Source organism: Arachis duranensis, chromosome 7 (genome assembly GCF_000817695.3).
Source record: "Arachis duranensis cultivar V14167 chromosome 7, aradu.V14167.gnm2.J7QH, whole genome shotgun sequence".
NCBI lineage: Eukaryota > Viridiplantae > Streptophyta > Magnoliopsida > Fabales > Fabaceae > Arachis > Arachis duranensis.
The window spans coordinates 77,996,026-78,009,769 of record NC_029778.3 but is presented as its reverse complement, the minus strand read 5'-3'; the positions used below and the strand labels follow the sequence as shown (position 1 = coordinate 78,009,769).

At 35.4% G+C, this 13,744-nt stretch overlaps 2 protein-coding genes across 2 annotated transcripts; one reads left to right on the top strand and one right to left on the bottom strand.

The window, feature by feature from the left end:
* Positions 1-25: 25 nt before the first annotated feature.
* On the bottom strand, positions 26-3,341 carry LOC107459693 (uncharacterized). Its single transcript, XM_016077917.3, has 7 exons — positions 3,008-3,341; positions 2,742-2,857; positions 2,519-2,637; positions 2,263-2,425; positions 1,926-2,152; positions 1,475-1,799; positions 26-1,323 (listed from the first exon to the last, which is right to left on the bottom strand). Exons 1-7 carry the CDS (start codon positions 3,164-3,166, stop codon positions 321-323), a joined length of 2,112 nt encoding a protein of 703 aa, XP_015933403.1. The 5' UTR covers positions 3,167-3,341; the 3' UTR covers positions 26-320.
* Positions 3,342-4,219: 878 nt separating this feature from the next.
* On the top strand, positions 4,220-11,441 carry LOC107459920 (pleiotropic drug resistance protein 1). Its single transcript, XM_016078228.3, has 23 exons — positions 4,220-4,645; positions 4,737-4,857; positions 4,971-5,059; positions 5,145-5,229; positions 5,321-5,480; positions 5,585-5,661; positions 5,867-5,923; positions 6,041-6,131; positions 6,204-6,505; positions 6,598-6,879; positions 6,977-7,454; positions 7,552-7,655; positions 8,287-8,443; positions 8,535-8,651; positions 8,740-8,894; positions 8,978-9,310; positions 9,378-9,668; positions 9,742-9,825; positions 9,905-10,038; positions 10,159-10,386; positions 10,475-10,646; positions 10,727-10,981; positions 11,059-11,441. The coding sequence occupies exons 1-23, from the start codon at positions 4,314-4,316 to the stop codon at positions 11,314-11,316; spliced, it is 4,362 nt and encodes a 1,453-aa protein (XP_015933714.1). The 5' UTR covers positions 4,220-4,313; the 3' UTR covers positions 11,317-11,441.
* Positions 11,442-13,744: the final 2,303 nt, after the last annotated feature.

Sequence of the window (13,744 nt, the reverse complement as noted above, 5' to 3'; positions counted from 1 at the left end):
TTTGTAAGAAAGAGAAATATGAATCTTGCGGCAAAAACAAGAAGCCGTTTATACATTCTCACATATATTTGACAACTATGAATAAAAGAATCTTATACACAAATCAAAGTATCAAACAATATAATGCTTACATTTTTTACAAGTTTTTCTCTCCTTTAATTTCTTTTTTGGGCCACTCACTTATTCAGGCAGCATCACACAAATTGAGAAGGAAAAAAAGAAAAATCAAGTAAACATAAAGGCAACTGCATTATGCATAGACTAACACAGTCAAACATGATCTAAACAATATGTTTTTTGCAGCAAGATCCTCATCATCATCACCACTTAAAGGACTTCTTCTGAATGCATTCGACACCTTTTTTCATCCCAAGAAGCAATGGTGATGATGGGATTCGCCTCAAGGTGCCAGCACTCTCTGATCTAACGAGCCTTTTTCCCTTCTTCTGTTCCTTACTTTCCATCACCTTATCAAAGTTGGGAGTTCTATTTCCTTCACTACCTATGCAAGTTTCTTCAGAGTAATTTTTGTTTCCCGTTGCCATAGATCTTCCAGCTTCCCATTCTGTTCTATCCTGAGGAAGTTGAAGCTGCTTCTCATTGTCATCAGAATCTGAAACCTTGGAGATCTTCAAGTCCAGTTGTGGGAAAACCTGATTCAACTTTTGGATTATTATATCTTGAGTTCCACCATGAGCATCTTCATTTGTCTCGTATGGTTCCGGATCCGGTGCTTCTGGACTCTTCTCTAAAAGCATTTGAAGCCACTTCTCAACGTTTCCTTTCCCACGCTGCCTCCTGATTTCCTCATCTTCTTCCTCAGTTTCAATTTCATAGACTCTTCTCTTGCAATCATTGATTTCGAGATTCTTAACTCCATTCTCAATTGAGTCTTCTCCATCCAATTCAACAACTGATCCGGCATGCTCCTCCATCTTCTCTTTTCCGATTCTTGCTTCCTCTTCTTTTACTTCTTGCTTTTGTTCTTCATTTGCGGATAAGCCAGCTTCAGATGTCCTTTGTTCCTCTTCCAAGAACAGTCTGAGCTCCTTGTGCAATGGTGTTCTTGGCCTGATCCCAGGCAAATAGAGAGCTTGATTACTATCTCTTCTTCCTTCAAATTTGGTATCGTCTATTCTGGACCTCTTCCTTCCTTGATCCCATGTAGATCTTATCTGATTCTCTATCTCTTCTTTTTGTCTAAACTTCTTGTGAAGCTCTCTCTCTGCACCATCACAAATCCCCCTCTGAGCTTCAAGTCTAGCCATTAGTGCATTAGTTGCAGCCTGGTTCAGTCTTACTTGTTCCTTGTACAAGACACTCCTACATGAGTAGTAATTTTAATTGTCATTATCATGGCATACAACCATATCATAAATTTTGCTTATAAGAACTCCATATAATTATGATCATCCATAGAATAATGATAAACTATGTCTATTTGGAAAAATAAATTTTGGTTAGTGTGTCTTACTGGTGCATGGTATCTCTAATCATCTTCTCTAACATGCTCCTATAAGAAGATTGAGCTTCCGCTAACCGTCTGCATTTTTCTGCCTTCCTCCTTCGTTTTATGAGTGTCATTTCCAGGTCTTCAATAACGAGCTTCTCTTCCTCATTTTTGAGCTTCAGTTCATCCACTTCATTATCTAGTTTCAGTATCTCTGTCTGCATTTTAGTAGCTTCTTCTCTTTGCTTCAGAGAATCTCTTGCCATGACAATGGCTTGGTAGGGGTTCTTAACGAATTCCGGGTCTTCATTTTCTTTCAGTAGATTGGCATTTACTTTTCTCGAAGATACTGAAGAGAAATCAAAATTCTAAAATCAGATACCAGTGAGGCATAATAAAACCAATCTAGATCTTAATACTTGGAAAGTACTAATTAACTCAAACTTGTTCCAACACTCGATGATCATATACTAACCTATTGCTTGAGACATAGGCCTTGCCTTCTTGTTATTATAATCTAGATGTCTTAAAGCCAATACATCGAAAGGTTCCCTTCGAGATTCTACAATTGCAGCTGGAGCAAGGCCAACTTTTTCTTTGAGCCCAATGAAGTGCTGTGGAAAAGAATGGGAATCCACTATTTGTGAAGCATTCAGTTCATGGTTTTCTCCTTCAGAGAACAAAAATGAAAATGCCCTGTGCCTGTGGATTGCAGCAACAAATATTATTTGTTCATTAGTTACATATCACAATGCCAAAAGAACAAAGTAAGGAATACTTGGAAAAACAAAAAATTAAATTAATGTACCTACCTAAAGTCTGAATTTGAAGAGGCAAAAATGGAGAGGAATTGGTTTACAGAGATACCCAATTGGAAATCCCACCATGGGACTAAGAATTCCAGCTTATTCTTCTTCCTCTTACAGACTTGCCTCTGCAATATCCTTAGATTGCTCAACACTGTCAAACCTCCCCCTTCATGTTCATCCACAAAAGAAGCAACATTATAGTTTCATACACATTCTTATTAGTGTGTGTGTGTGAGAGAGAGAGAGAGAGAGAGAGTACTTGAACAAGGAAACCAGTGATCAATGTCCCAGGCAAGAGGAGAGGCTGAGTCAGCATGATAATACAGCACATTGCCATAACCATCTACTCGAATTACGGCAGGGTCAAAACCAGCATTCCTGAAGATTTATCAAATTGATCTAAAAAAAGTTTCCGAATTTTCACTTCAATTTAAAAATTGAAAATTTGCAAAGTTCAGAAACCAAAAAATTGAAGTGCTTACCCAAGATGGCTAAGCTGCTTCCACAATATGCTGACGAAGATTTTTGGCTTCGTGGTTGGCTTAGCTTTCAGATCCATAATCGGAAACATTTGATCTAATTTACTTGCTCTTTCAGCCTAAGAAAAGAAAAACCACAAAATTGAAGCTCAATTTAAGATGCCCAATAACACGAAATCATTCAACAAACCATAAACCCATTATTCATTTTCCCCTTAAAGTTCCCACCTTTACAATAATAAAGATAAAAATCGAATTTTTCTGCTTACGTCGTCTTCATGCAAAGCATGAGGAATGAAAGTGAAGGGAGGGCCATGGCGGTAGGGACTGAAACCACGATCCCTGCAGAGTTTAGCATACGCTTTTGGGTACCCAAGGTTCTCAGTCACAGCCATTTCCTCTTGTGTGAATCCACAATCTTCTGCCATTATCGTTTGGTTGGAAGAAGTTGCAAAAGCTTCAGAAGCAGGGGAGTGAGAAAACAGAGGGGAGAGCGTGTTCTGTTTGATGGAACCAACGGTCGATTCGGTTTTTCAACTTTTTCAGGGTTTCAAACTCAAAATTTTAATTTAATTTGGGAATGTCACCCTTGTGCACTGTAACGGTTACATGGGATTGGAGTAAGTAAGAATTAATTTATTATAGTATTTATGCGCTTCATGTCCACTTTTTAAAAGACCAAATTAACCTTACCCAAAACAAGTGGTGAAACAATTTAATAAAAGTCCCCATTTAAAGGTATGCTTCAGAAAACAAATTGGTGTCAGGTCCCACACACAAAATAATAATTGGAGAAAAATCTAAAACCGCCCTAATAATTATCTCAAAGATAACGTGGCTTTTGACAAAAGAAATATTCAATCCGATTTTTGAGTTTTACTTTGATGAGATCTTACGTGAGTGTGACAAATGTGCATGTGTGCATCATGCATCTAACGAGGCACGTGCAAGTTTCACCACTTCAAAATGCATCTATATTACTTGGTGGATAATAATATTTACTTACCTACCACCAAATCTTTTCTTATTATGGTTGATTATCAAAATTTTCAAGTCCATTAACTCTTCTGGTTTTCCTTATAGCGAATAAAACAGGTGACAACACAATGTATCAAAATCTTATGTGTAAGAACAAGTAATATGAAATACGAAACATTGAAACAAAGTTGTAATAACTTGACTTGCAAGACATAGACTACTACTACATATAATCGATTACATGCTGACAAACATGCATTTTGTATTCACTAATCTACTAATCTTGCTTTCACTAAAACAACAAGAAAACAGTGCTTCATCCAAGTAAATTAAATACTGTGATGAACTTAAAGTCAACTACTTGTAGATATTAGATACTGCAGGTAAATACTTTCAACACTATCATGCTACAGGAATCACCCTCCATTTATTCTATAAATTTCAGTTCTGAATTTCACACTCCTTGCTCTTTAAGTGATAATACCATTCTTTGGTTTAGATCAAAGTTTGAAATAATAGTAGCATGGATAAACTAGACCATTATTAAAAGATAAGTAGATTAATTAAGTGAGTCTGAGCAATTTTATTTCTTAGAGAATGGAAAGTGGTGATCTGTATAAAGCTGCAAGCAGCTTAAGAGCAAGCAGTTCTTCATTTTGGAGAAACAGTGCAAAGGACACTATTTTCTCTAAGTCTTCACATGAAGTAATGGATGATGATGAAGCTCTCAAATGGGCTGCACTTGAGAAACTCCCTACTTACAATCGTTTAAAGAGAGGCTTGTTAACTGCATCCAATGGTGAGGTGAGTGAGATTGATGTCACTGATATTGGAACACTTGAAAGAAAGAAAGTGTTGCAAAGGTTGGTAGGTGCTGCTGAAGAGGATAATGAGAAGTTTCTGTTGAAGCTGAGGGAAAGAATTGATAGGTATATATAATATCCATTGTTAAAGGTTGTCTTCACTTTTATTTTCTTTAACAGTTTTAAATTGCATAACTTTCCTTTGAATATTTTCTAGAGTTGGAATCCATATTCCAACAATTGAAGCCAGGTTTGAGCATCTAAATGTTGAGGCAGAAGCTCATGTTGGCAGCAGAGCCTTACCCACCTTTTTTAACTTCATTGTTAATATAGTTGAGGTAAACCATGTGTGATTTCTAAATCTCTCTTTCCTTTGATGCTTCAATCAAGATTGTTGTTGGTTTTAGTTTGTGTAAGATTTGTACTTATTCTGAAATTTTTAATCTTCCAGAGTTATTTGAATTATCTTCATATCCTTTCAAGCAAAAAGAAGCAAGTGACCATTCTTAAAGATGTTAGTGGAATTGTAAGACCTTGTAGGTAAGAAGATATGACTAATTGAAATCCTGAAGCTCAAACTTTATTCATCTTCCTATTCACCATTACATTTTGTTTTCATTTTCAGGATGACATTGCTTTTAGGCCCTCCAAGTTCTGGAAAAACCACACTCCTTTTGGCTCTGGCAGGAAAGCTTGGTCAAGATCTTAAGGTTAAAGTGCTTCTTTCATGTATGCATCAATCATATAATCTAATCAAATCAAATCACTTATATCCAATTTTTGCTGATAAATATGCTGTAGGTTAGTGGCAGAGTTACCTATAATGGTCATGAGATGAATGAGTTTGTACCTCAAAGAACTGCAGCATACATTAGCCAGAATGATGTTCATATTGGAGAAATGACTGTGAGGGAAACCTTGGCTTTCTCAGCAAGGTGTCAAGGGGTTGGTTCAAGATTCGGTTAGTCAAATTTTACCTTAAATTGTTCTTGTTGAAGAAGATAGCTTCCAAATCTGTAAACTGTAGTCTAAGCATGACTTATAATTACATTTTGCCATGTGCAGACTTGCTTTCTGAACTATCAAGAAGAGAGATAGCAGCAAAAATTAAACCCGACCGAGATATCGATATATACATGAAGGTGAAAGGAACTAACTCCATGATCCACTGGAAAATCTGCATAGCAACTTAGCAAGCATTACTATTTCTCTAGAAATGAACTTCAGCAATTGATTCTATTATACATTACCACCTTAACCATACTCTTTCCTCCTAAGTTCAGTTAAACCGTTAATTTTGATTGATACACAAACCTTTTGATCTTATTGGCTTTCTAATAATACTAGGCAACAGCATCTGAAGGCCAGGAAGCAAACCAGATGATAACAGAATATATACTAAAGGTGACATCTTCAACTACTTCAAGTAGTTCTGAGTTCTGATTTCTCACAATATTGCACATCAAAAACACAAATACTGTCTTTATGGTTTCTACTATTGATCTAATTTGTGATTTACAGATCTTAGATTTAGAAATATGTGCTGATACTCTAGTAGGGGATGAAATGTTGCGTGGTATATCCGGAGGACAAAGAAAGCGTGTTACCACAGGTAGTGATCAAACTCTTAGTCCATCAATTTTGTGTGTAATTCTGTTTCAACTTTTATGTGAATCATTTGCAGGGGAGATGTTGGTTGGGCCGGCGAAAGCTTTGTTCATGGATGGCATATCTACTGGGCTAGACAGCTCCACAACTGTTCAAATTATGAAATGCCTTAGACAAATTGTTCATATTCTAAAGGGAACTGCAGTTATAGCCTTATTGCAACCAGAGCCAGAGACATATGAGCTTTTTGATGACATTATCCTCCTCTCAGATGGCCAAATAGTCTACCATGGACCCCGAGAGCTTGTCCTCGAATTTTTCGAGTCCATGGGATTCAAATGCCCTGAGAGGAAAGGCATAGCAGACTTCCTTCAAGAAGTAGGCCAATCTTTACATTCCTTCCATACTTGATTATGAAATTTTGAATAAGATATGTGGAAATATATATATGTATTTATCTATTCCTGCAGGTAACTTCTAGAAAGGATCAGGAACAGTATTGGATGCACAAGGAGAAGGCATATAGTTTTGTAACAGCTAATGAATTTGCTGAGGCATTTAAAAGCTTCCATGTAGGAAGGAAAATTGAAGATGAGTTAGCAGTTCCATTTGATAAGACAAAGAACCACCCTGCTGCATTAACAACTGACAAGTATGGAGTTAGCAAAAAGGAGCTTCTGAAAGCTAACTTCTCAAGAGAGTATCTTCTTATGAAGAGGAACTCATTTGTTTACATCTTCAAGATATCTCTGGTTGGTCTTACAAAGCCTTAAAATGTTGCTGTGTTTGATTGATTCATCCATTCATTCATTGAGTTTCACCTCTTGTTTTTCTTCTTCTTGCCATTAGCTTGCAGCAATGGCTGTGATTACAATGACAGTATTCCTTAGAACTGAGATGCATCACGATTCAGTGGATCATGGTGGAGTTTACACCGGAGCACTTTTCTTCACTGTAGTAATGATCTTGTTTAATGGGATGGCTGATATCTCCATGACTATTGGGAAGCTTCCAATTTTTTACAAGCAACGTGATCATCTATTTTACCCTGCATGGGCCTATGCTATTCCCAGTTGGATCCTTAAAATCCCTGTCACATTGGTTGAAGTTGTTGTTTGGGTATCACTCACCTACTATGTTATTGGATTTGACCCAAATATATGCAGATTCTTGAAGCAGTATCTTCTGCTGTTCCTACTTGGTCAAATGGCTTCTGCTCTATTTCGTTTCATTGCAGCAATTGGTAGGAACATGATTGTTGCCAACACATTTGGATCATTTGCAATAGTCACTCTTCTAACTTTGGGTGGATTCATCTTGTCAAGAGGTACATCAATCTGCAAAGTGCAAACTATTCATTATCATATAAAGAGTTGATTTCACTCAAAATGGTTTGCTTTTTGTTTTGTCCCTTAATTACACAGAGGATATCAAGAAATGGTGGATATGGGGTTACTGGATCTCGCCTATAATGTATGAGCAGAATGCTATAATGGTGAATGAGTTCCTTGGCAAGAGTTGGAACCATGTAAGTTCCTGAATTATTGAACTACAAATGATGTCTATGTGACTATAGAATAGCTACTAAATTCGAAGTCTCTCCTTAATCGATGCAGCAGCCATTTTTGTTTTATTGGTGAATAATTAAGCCTAAAGATTGTGAGTTATGAGAGAAGGGGATAGTGAATCAAATAGCGCAATTCTTCAAGGCGTGTGTTACACACACTTTTCTTTAGGCTTAATTCCCCCCACCAATATACAATGGTGTGCAAAATAGGTTACCGGCGAATTTCCTGTAGGATACAATGAAGAACACTTAACTTGTTTATGCACTCACACAGTCAAGCCTTACACTAATAATAATTTACAGAATAATATTCTCTATTCTTTCTTTTGCGCCTATAGACAGTGTTGAGATGGATTGTCTAGCAATAATAAAAATGAGGGAAATTTATAGAGATGGAGTACATGCAGCATGCAGCAGCTATATACTCAACAGACACAACTTTTCAAATAGTTACAACCTTTCAACAAACATAACTATTCAAATAGTTGCAACCTTTTTAACAGGCATAACTTTTGATTAAGTCACAGCTCTATGAATAGATGTAACTCTTTAAAATAGCTTTTCACATATTTTGAAAATATATCTTAAGCAGGCTCTTCCAAACTCAACTGATCCACTTGGAGTTGAGATTCTGAAGTCACGTGGATTCTTCAAGCATGCATACTGGTATTGGATTGGGGTTGTGGCATTGTTTGGATTCATTATTCTGTTGAACATCACTTTCACTCTCGCTCTCACTTATCTCAACCGTCAGTATCTTCCTCCTCAATGCTTTAATCTTGTTGCACAAAATGATTACTATAACTTTCTTATATATATTCTATTCTAATGATTCTGCAGCCTTGAAGAAGCCGCAAGCTATCATCTCAGAAGGATCTCTTGGAAACAAGTATGATCAAGAAGGCCTTGAATTGCCACTCAGAGGAAGCACTGCACCTAGTAGCAAGATCAAGATAGGTGAGTATACATGCATATGTATGTGGATTTCATCATAATTCTAATCAAGTCTTTCAGATTCTGGAAAAAGCTTTCAATTATTGTGCAGGTGACAACAGAACAGAAACTATATCTTCAACTTCAAGGTCTGCATCAATTAGGCCAGAGGCTGCAGTTGACAAGAGAAAAAGAGGAATGGTTCTTCCATTTGAACCACATTCTCTCATCTTTGATGAAATCACATATTCAGTGGACATGCCACAGGTCACTAAATTTTCAGTGTAGATATTGGACTAAAGAACTCAAAATACACGTTGTCTTAAAGTCTGGTTTGTTCTACAATGCAGGAAATGAAGAGTCAGGGTGTGATTGAAGAGAAATTGGTCCTTCTGAAAGGTGTTAGCGGCGCATTCAGGCCAGGTGTTCTCACAGCTTTGATGGGTGTAAGTGGAGCTGGAAAAACAACTTTGATGGATGTGCTGGCCGGAAGGAAGACCGGGGGTTATATTGAGGGGACTATTACAATCTCAGGCTACCTTAAGAAGCAAGAAACATTTGCTCGAATATCCGGTTACTGTGAACAGAATGATATTCATTCTCCTCATGTTACTGTCTATGAATCTTTACTTTACTCAGCATGGCTGCGCTTATCGCCCGAAATCAATCATGAAACAAGAAAGGTTAGCACTTGTATCACACAAGCCTAAGAGTTGGTTAATAGTTATATTTACTAATGAATTGTTATAGATGTTCATTGAGGAAGTCATGGAGCTTGTAGAGTTGAACTTTCTTAGGGAATCTTTGGTTGGTTTGCCTGGTGTGAGTGGCCTCTCTACTGAACAACGAAAGAGGTTAACTATAGCAGTTGAATTGGTGGCTAATCCCTCCATAATTTTCATGGATGAACCTACTTCTGGTTTAGATGCTAGAGCTGCTGCCATTGTTATGAGAACAGTTAGAAACACTGTTGACACAGGAAGGACTGTTGTTTGTACAATCCATCAACCAAGCATTGACATATTTGAATCTTTTGATGAGGTGAGACTTGAAATTTGAGATATAATCATGTTCAACAAAACAAGATGCTACATTTTTTCAAATTTTCTTGCAGCTTTTGCTATTAAAGCGTGGAGGGCAAGAAATTTATGTCGGCCCATTAGGCCGTCATTCTTACCAACTCATCAAATATTTTGAGGTATGATTTGTCTCAAAAAGCTCAAAGATCATCAAAAAAGACAATTATTTAACTGCTTATAAATTTTACTTTTAATTAGTCTGTTAAAGGGGTCAATAAGATCAGAGATGGATGTAACCCTGCAACTTGGATGTTGGAAATCACAACTCCAGCACGAGAAATGGATTTAAATGTTGACTTTGCTGATATATATAAAAATTCAGAACTTTATAGGTAATCTACTTTGTAATCTTACTCATTTTTCTACTAAACAACTTTGATATTCCTTAATGTTATGATAAAACCTGTGTTCTTAACTTCTTATGCTGAAAAATTTTGCCTATATATACTTAGGAGAAATAAAGATCTTGTGGCAGAATTGAGCAAGCCTGCTCCTGGTTCCAAGGAGCTTCACTTTCCTACTCAATATGCACAACCATTTTTCATCCAATGTATGGCTTGTTTGTGGAAACAACATTGGTCGTATTGGCGCAATCCGCCATATACAGCAGTGAGATATCTATTCACTACATTTGTAGCTTTGATGTTTGGAACCATGTTCTGGGATCTTGGATCCAAAAAGTGAGTTATTATATTGATTAAATAGTATGAATTAAGGTCAAGAAATTTGTAGGACAAGAAATTTGATCCCCTTTGAGTTAACTTGTAGGACAAGAAAACAGGATCTGTTTAATGCTATAGGTTCAATGTACAATGCTGTTCTCTTCCTTGGTGTCCAGAATGCTTCTTCTGTTCAGCCAGTGGTTGCCATAGAAAGAACCGTCTTTTATAGAGAAAGGGCGGCCGGAATGTATTCGGCCTTCCCCTATGCATTTGCACAGGTAACTTGATTAATCTTTTGGGAAGTTAAAGAGTTAAGAGTACTAATTAATGTAACCTGATCCATTTTGTTTCACTCCAGGTTCTAATAGAGCTACCATATATTCTTGCACAAGCTGTAACATATGGCCTCATAGTTTATGCAATGATTGGATTTGATTGGGTTGCATCCAAATTCTTTTGGTATCTCTTCTTCATGTACTTCACATTTCTATACTTCACCTTCTATGGCATGATGGCTGTGGCCATAACACCAAACCAACATGTTGCTTCAATTGTGGCTAGTGCATTCTATGCAATTTGGAATCTCTTCTCAGGATTTGTTGTCCCAAGACCAGTAAGTACAAAATGCAATAAACAATTCCATGTTAGAAAATTATGTACATACTAATGGTGTTCTGTTTTTTATGGCAGAACATTGCTGTGTGGTGGAGATGGTACTATTGGGCATGTCCAGTGGCTTGGACCTTATATGGATTGGTTGCATCTCAATTTGGAGACATAACAAGTAAAATTGAGTCAAATGAGACAGTGGAAGAGTTTCTGAAGAGATACTTTGGTTATAGAAATGATTTTGTAGGAGTTGCTGCAATTCTGGTTGTTGCTTTTGCTGTGCTCTTTGCTATTATCTTTGCTCTTTCTGTGAAACTCTTCAATTTCCAAAAGAGATAGAATAGAAATTAGAATACATGCTTTCAAGTTTCAAGTCAAACATTGTATAAATAAAAGACTTGTTTAGTTTTATATTCAAGGAGGTACGGTTTTAACTCTTAGTACTTTCCCTCTGTACTTTAATTTGGAAAATGGAAACCGAAGACTAAAATATTTTATAGAAAAGAAACTTATTCTTTACAAATATTTAGTTGTAAATCATAATTCTTAATAATTTTTTTAGGTGAAATCAGGTGCAGTCGACTTCACGTGAATTTGATAGTTGAGAGCTGTTAGATAAAAATTTAGTCAAATCAGTCAAATCATCTAACGATTTTCAGTTATCAACTTCACGTGAAGTGAACTGTACCTGAGTTTTTACCATTTTTTTTATCATCAAATTAATTTTTAATTTTTGGTTTTATTACAAATCAGTCATTCATCCCTAAAAATTTGGGACAAATAATTCTGTGTTGTTATTTTATAAAAATATTTTATAGAAAAGAAACTTATTTTTTTACAAATATTTAGTTGTAAATCATAATTCTTAATAATTTTTTTATCATCAAGTTCATTTTTTATTTTTTGTTTTATTACAAATCAGTCATTCATTCCTAAAAAATTGGGACAAATAATCACGTAAAAAGTTAATTTGATGTGAAAATTAATTTATTTAATAAAATAAAAAATTTAAAATTAAGTTAATTAAAAACTAAAATTTTCTTTAAAAAACTTATTTAGAATATTACTTTGTTGAGATGTGACAAAATCAAACACATGAAGAAAGAATAATAAAATGAATTTATATTTGTATATTAAAAAAAGAAAAGAAAGATAGAAAATCAACCATCTAGAAGGATATTTATGAAAAATATTAGGGATGGTAGGGCCAGCGAGTCATGGCATGAGAAAGCAGACTAACATTGATTGAATTTGTTTATTGTTTTTTACGTACACACTCTCAACGTCCAGACCTTAGACTATAATAAATTAATTAACAATCATAATAATATCTAATAAAATAAGCCAAAGCATCAAAATTGATAGGCTACATGTTAATATCTAATAATACTGTACTGAGGGCTGCATTGCTTTGCTTTGGTCTTATCTAGAAGCCCAAGACCATATGAAATATAAATATTAATTATTGGCTATATATGTAATATTCCATTGGGTCAATATTTAATAGATTCAACGACACACCCTATCCTTATTAATGTAGTTGCAATTGAAAGCCAACCAATATTGGCCTCATTCGTAAACAACAAAAGGCACGTCAATTTAGATCCCTTTTTTCTCCCATAATTACCGCTTATCTTGATTAATTAATCTCATCACGATTATTATTGTACTAAACTCTCAAAAAATAATTAAAGGCTTTGAGTCTGTTTTAATCAAGTTGGGCAAGTTGCTAGCTTTTGCAAATTATACTCTAATAATTGAAACTAAAGTTGCATAGTAAATCACACATTTCTTTAACAGTATGTGTTTGGGGAGATTAAAGCGTAAAGAATAAACCAGGATTTGTCGATTGGTCAACTCACTCGCTTAAAGCGTTGGGAGTTCGAACCCTACCTTGTGCATACAGCAACCCATTGGTTAGCGACAGATTCTCTAAATGGAACTCAGATCCGCAACGAATTAATCCTTAACCTATCGAGTTGGGAATTCCGTTAGTAAACCAAAAAAAACGTAAAGAATAAATTATGTAAGTCTAGGCATCTAGAAGCCAAAGATGAAAGATGCGTGTTGATGGGGTCAGTTGAAGCTCCATTAAACGAAGGATGGCGTCCTTGCTGATCATATATGACTTCCAAGATAAGATAGTATCTAATAACTAATTAACATCTTTACACATGTGTTACTTTTTTATATTATTTAATAACTAATTTAACGATTATTACTCATTTACATCATATGCCATATCCCAGGATTCCTGTGAGTTGTGACTTTTTATATGGACACCCACTCTAATTCATATTCAACCGGTTATTAAATCATTACATGGAACTTTGCATTAAATAATCTGAATGCTAACACCAATATTTTTAATAGAAAAAACAAATAATTAGTTAATATTAATTTAAATCTAAAGTGAATATAGTCACCAAAAATCTAAAGTGAAAAAAGAAATGTTGATAATTTGATATTTTCAAATTATAAAAAAAATTTGCGAGACTGTTTCCTAAATGGTTGGGTGCTTGACTAGTGACTACCCTGGTCAACCTCCTAACGTTTTCTCATTTGAATGGTCTTTTATTTTTTGTGACTACTACTCCAATCTTCATCCATACATCATACATGAGTGACTTCCTTAGCCGCCTCGTTTTAATTCAATTATAATATAATATGATATAATATAATATTATAATATAATAATCAACATTCCCCCTCTCTTTTCTCCCACCTTTAAAATATTTATAGTAAAAATACATAGTTGATTTTGTTC

Excerpts from the sequence above, each read along its gene's own strand:
- LOC107459693 (XM_016077917.3), bottom strand. The coding sequence starts at position 3,166 with ATGGCAGAAGATTGTGGATTCACACAAGAGGAAATGGCTGTGACTGAG. Across the intron at positions 2,153-2,262 it reads TCTTCAAATTCAGACTTTAG|GCACAGGGCATTTTCATTTT; the intron begins GTAGGTACATTA and ends TGCAATCCACAG. Across the intron at positions 1,800-1,925 it reads GCCTATGTCTCAAGCAATAG|TATCTTCGAGAAAAGTAAAT; the intron begins GTTAGTATATGA and ends ATTTCTCTTCAG.
- LOC107459920 (XM_016078228.3), top strand. The coding sequence starts at position 4,314 with ATGGAAAGTGGTGATCTGTATAAAGCTGCAAGCAGCTTAAGAGCAAGC. Across the intron at positions 5,060-5,144 it reads GGAATTGTAAGACCTTGTAG|GATGACATTGCTTTTAGGCC; the intron begins GTAAGAAGATAT and ends TTTCATTTTCAG. Across the intron at positions 8,444-8,534 it reads CGCTCTCACTTATCTCAACC|CCTTGAAGAAGCCGCAAGCT; the intron begins GTCAGTATCTTC and ends ATGATTCTGCAG.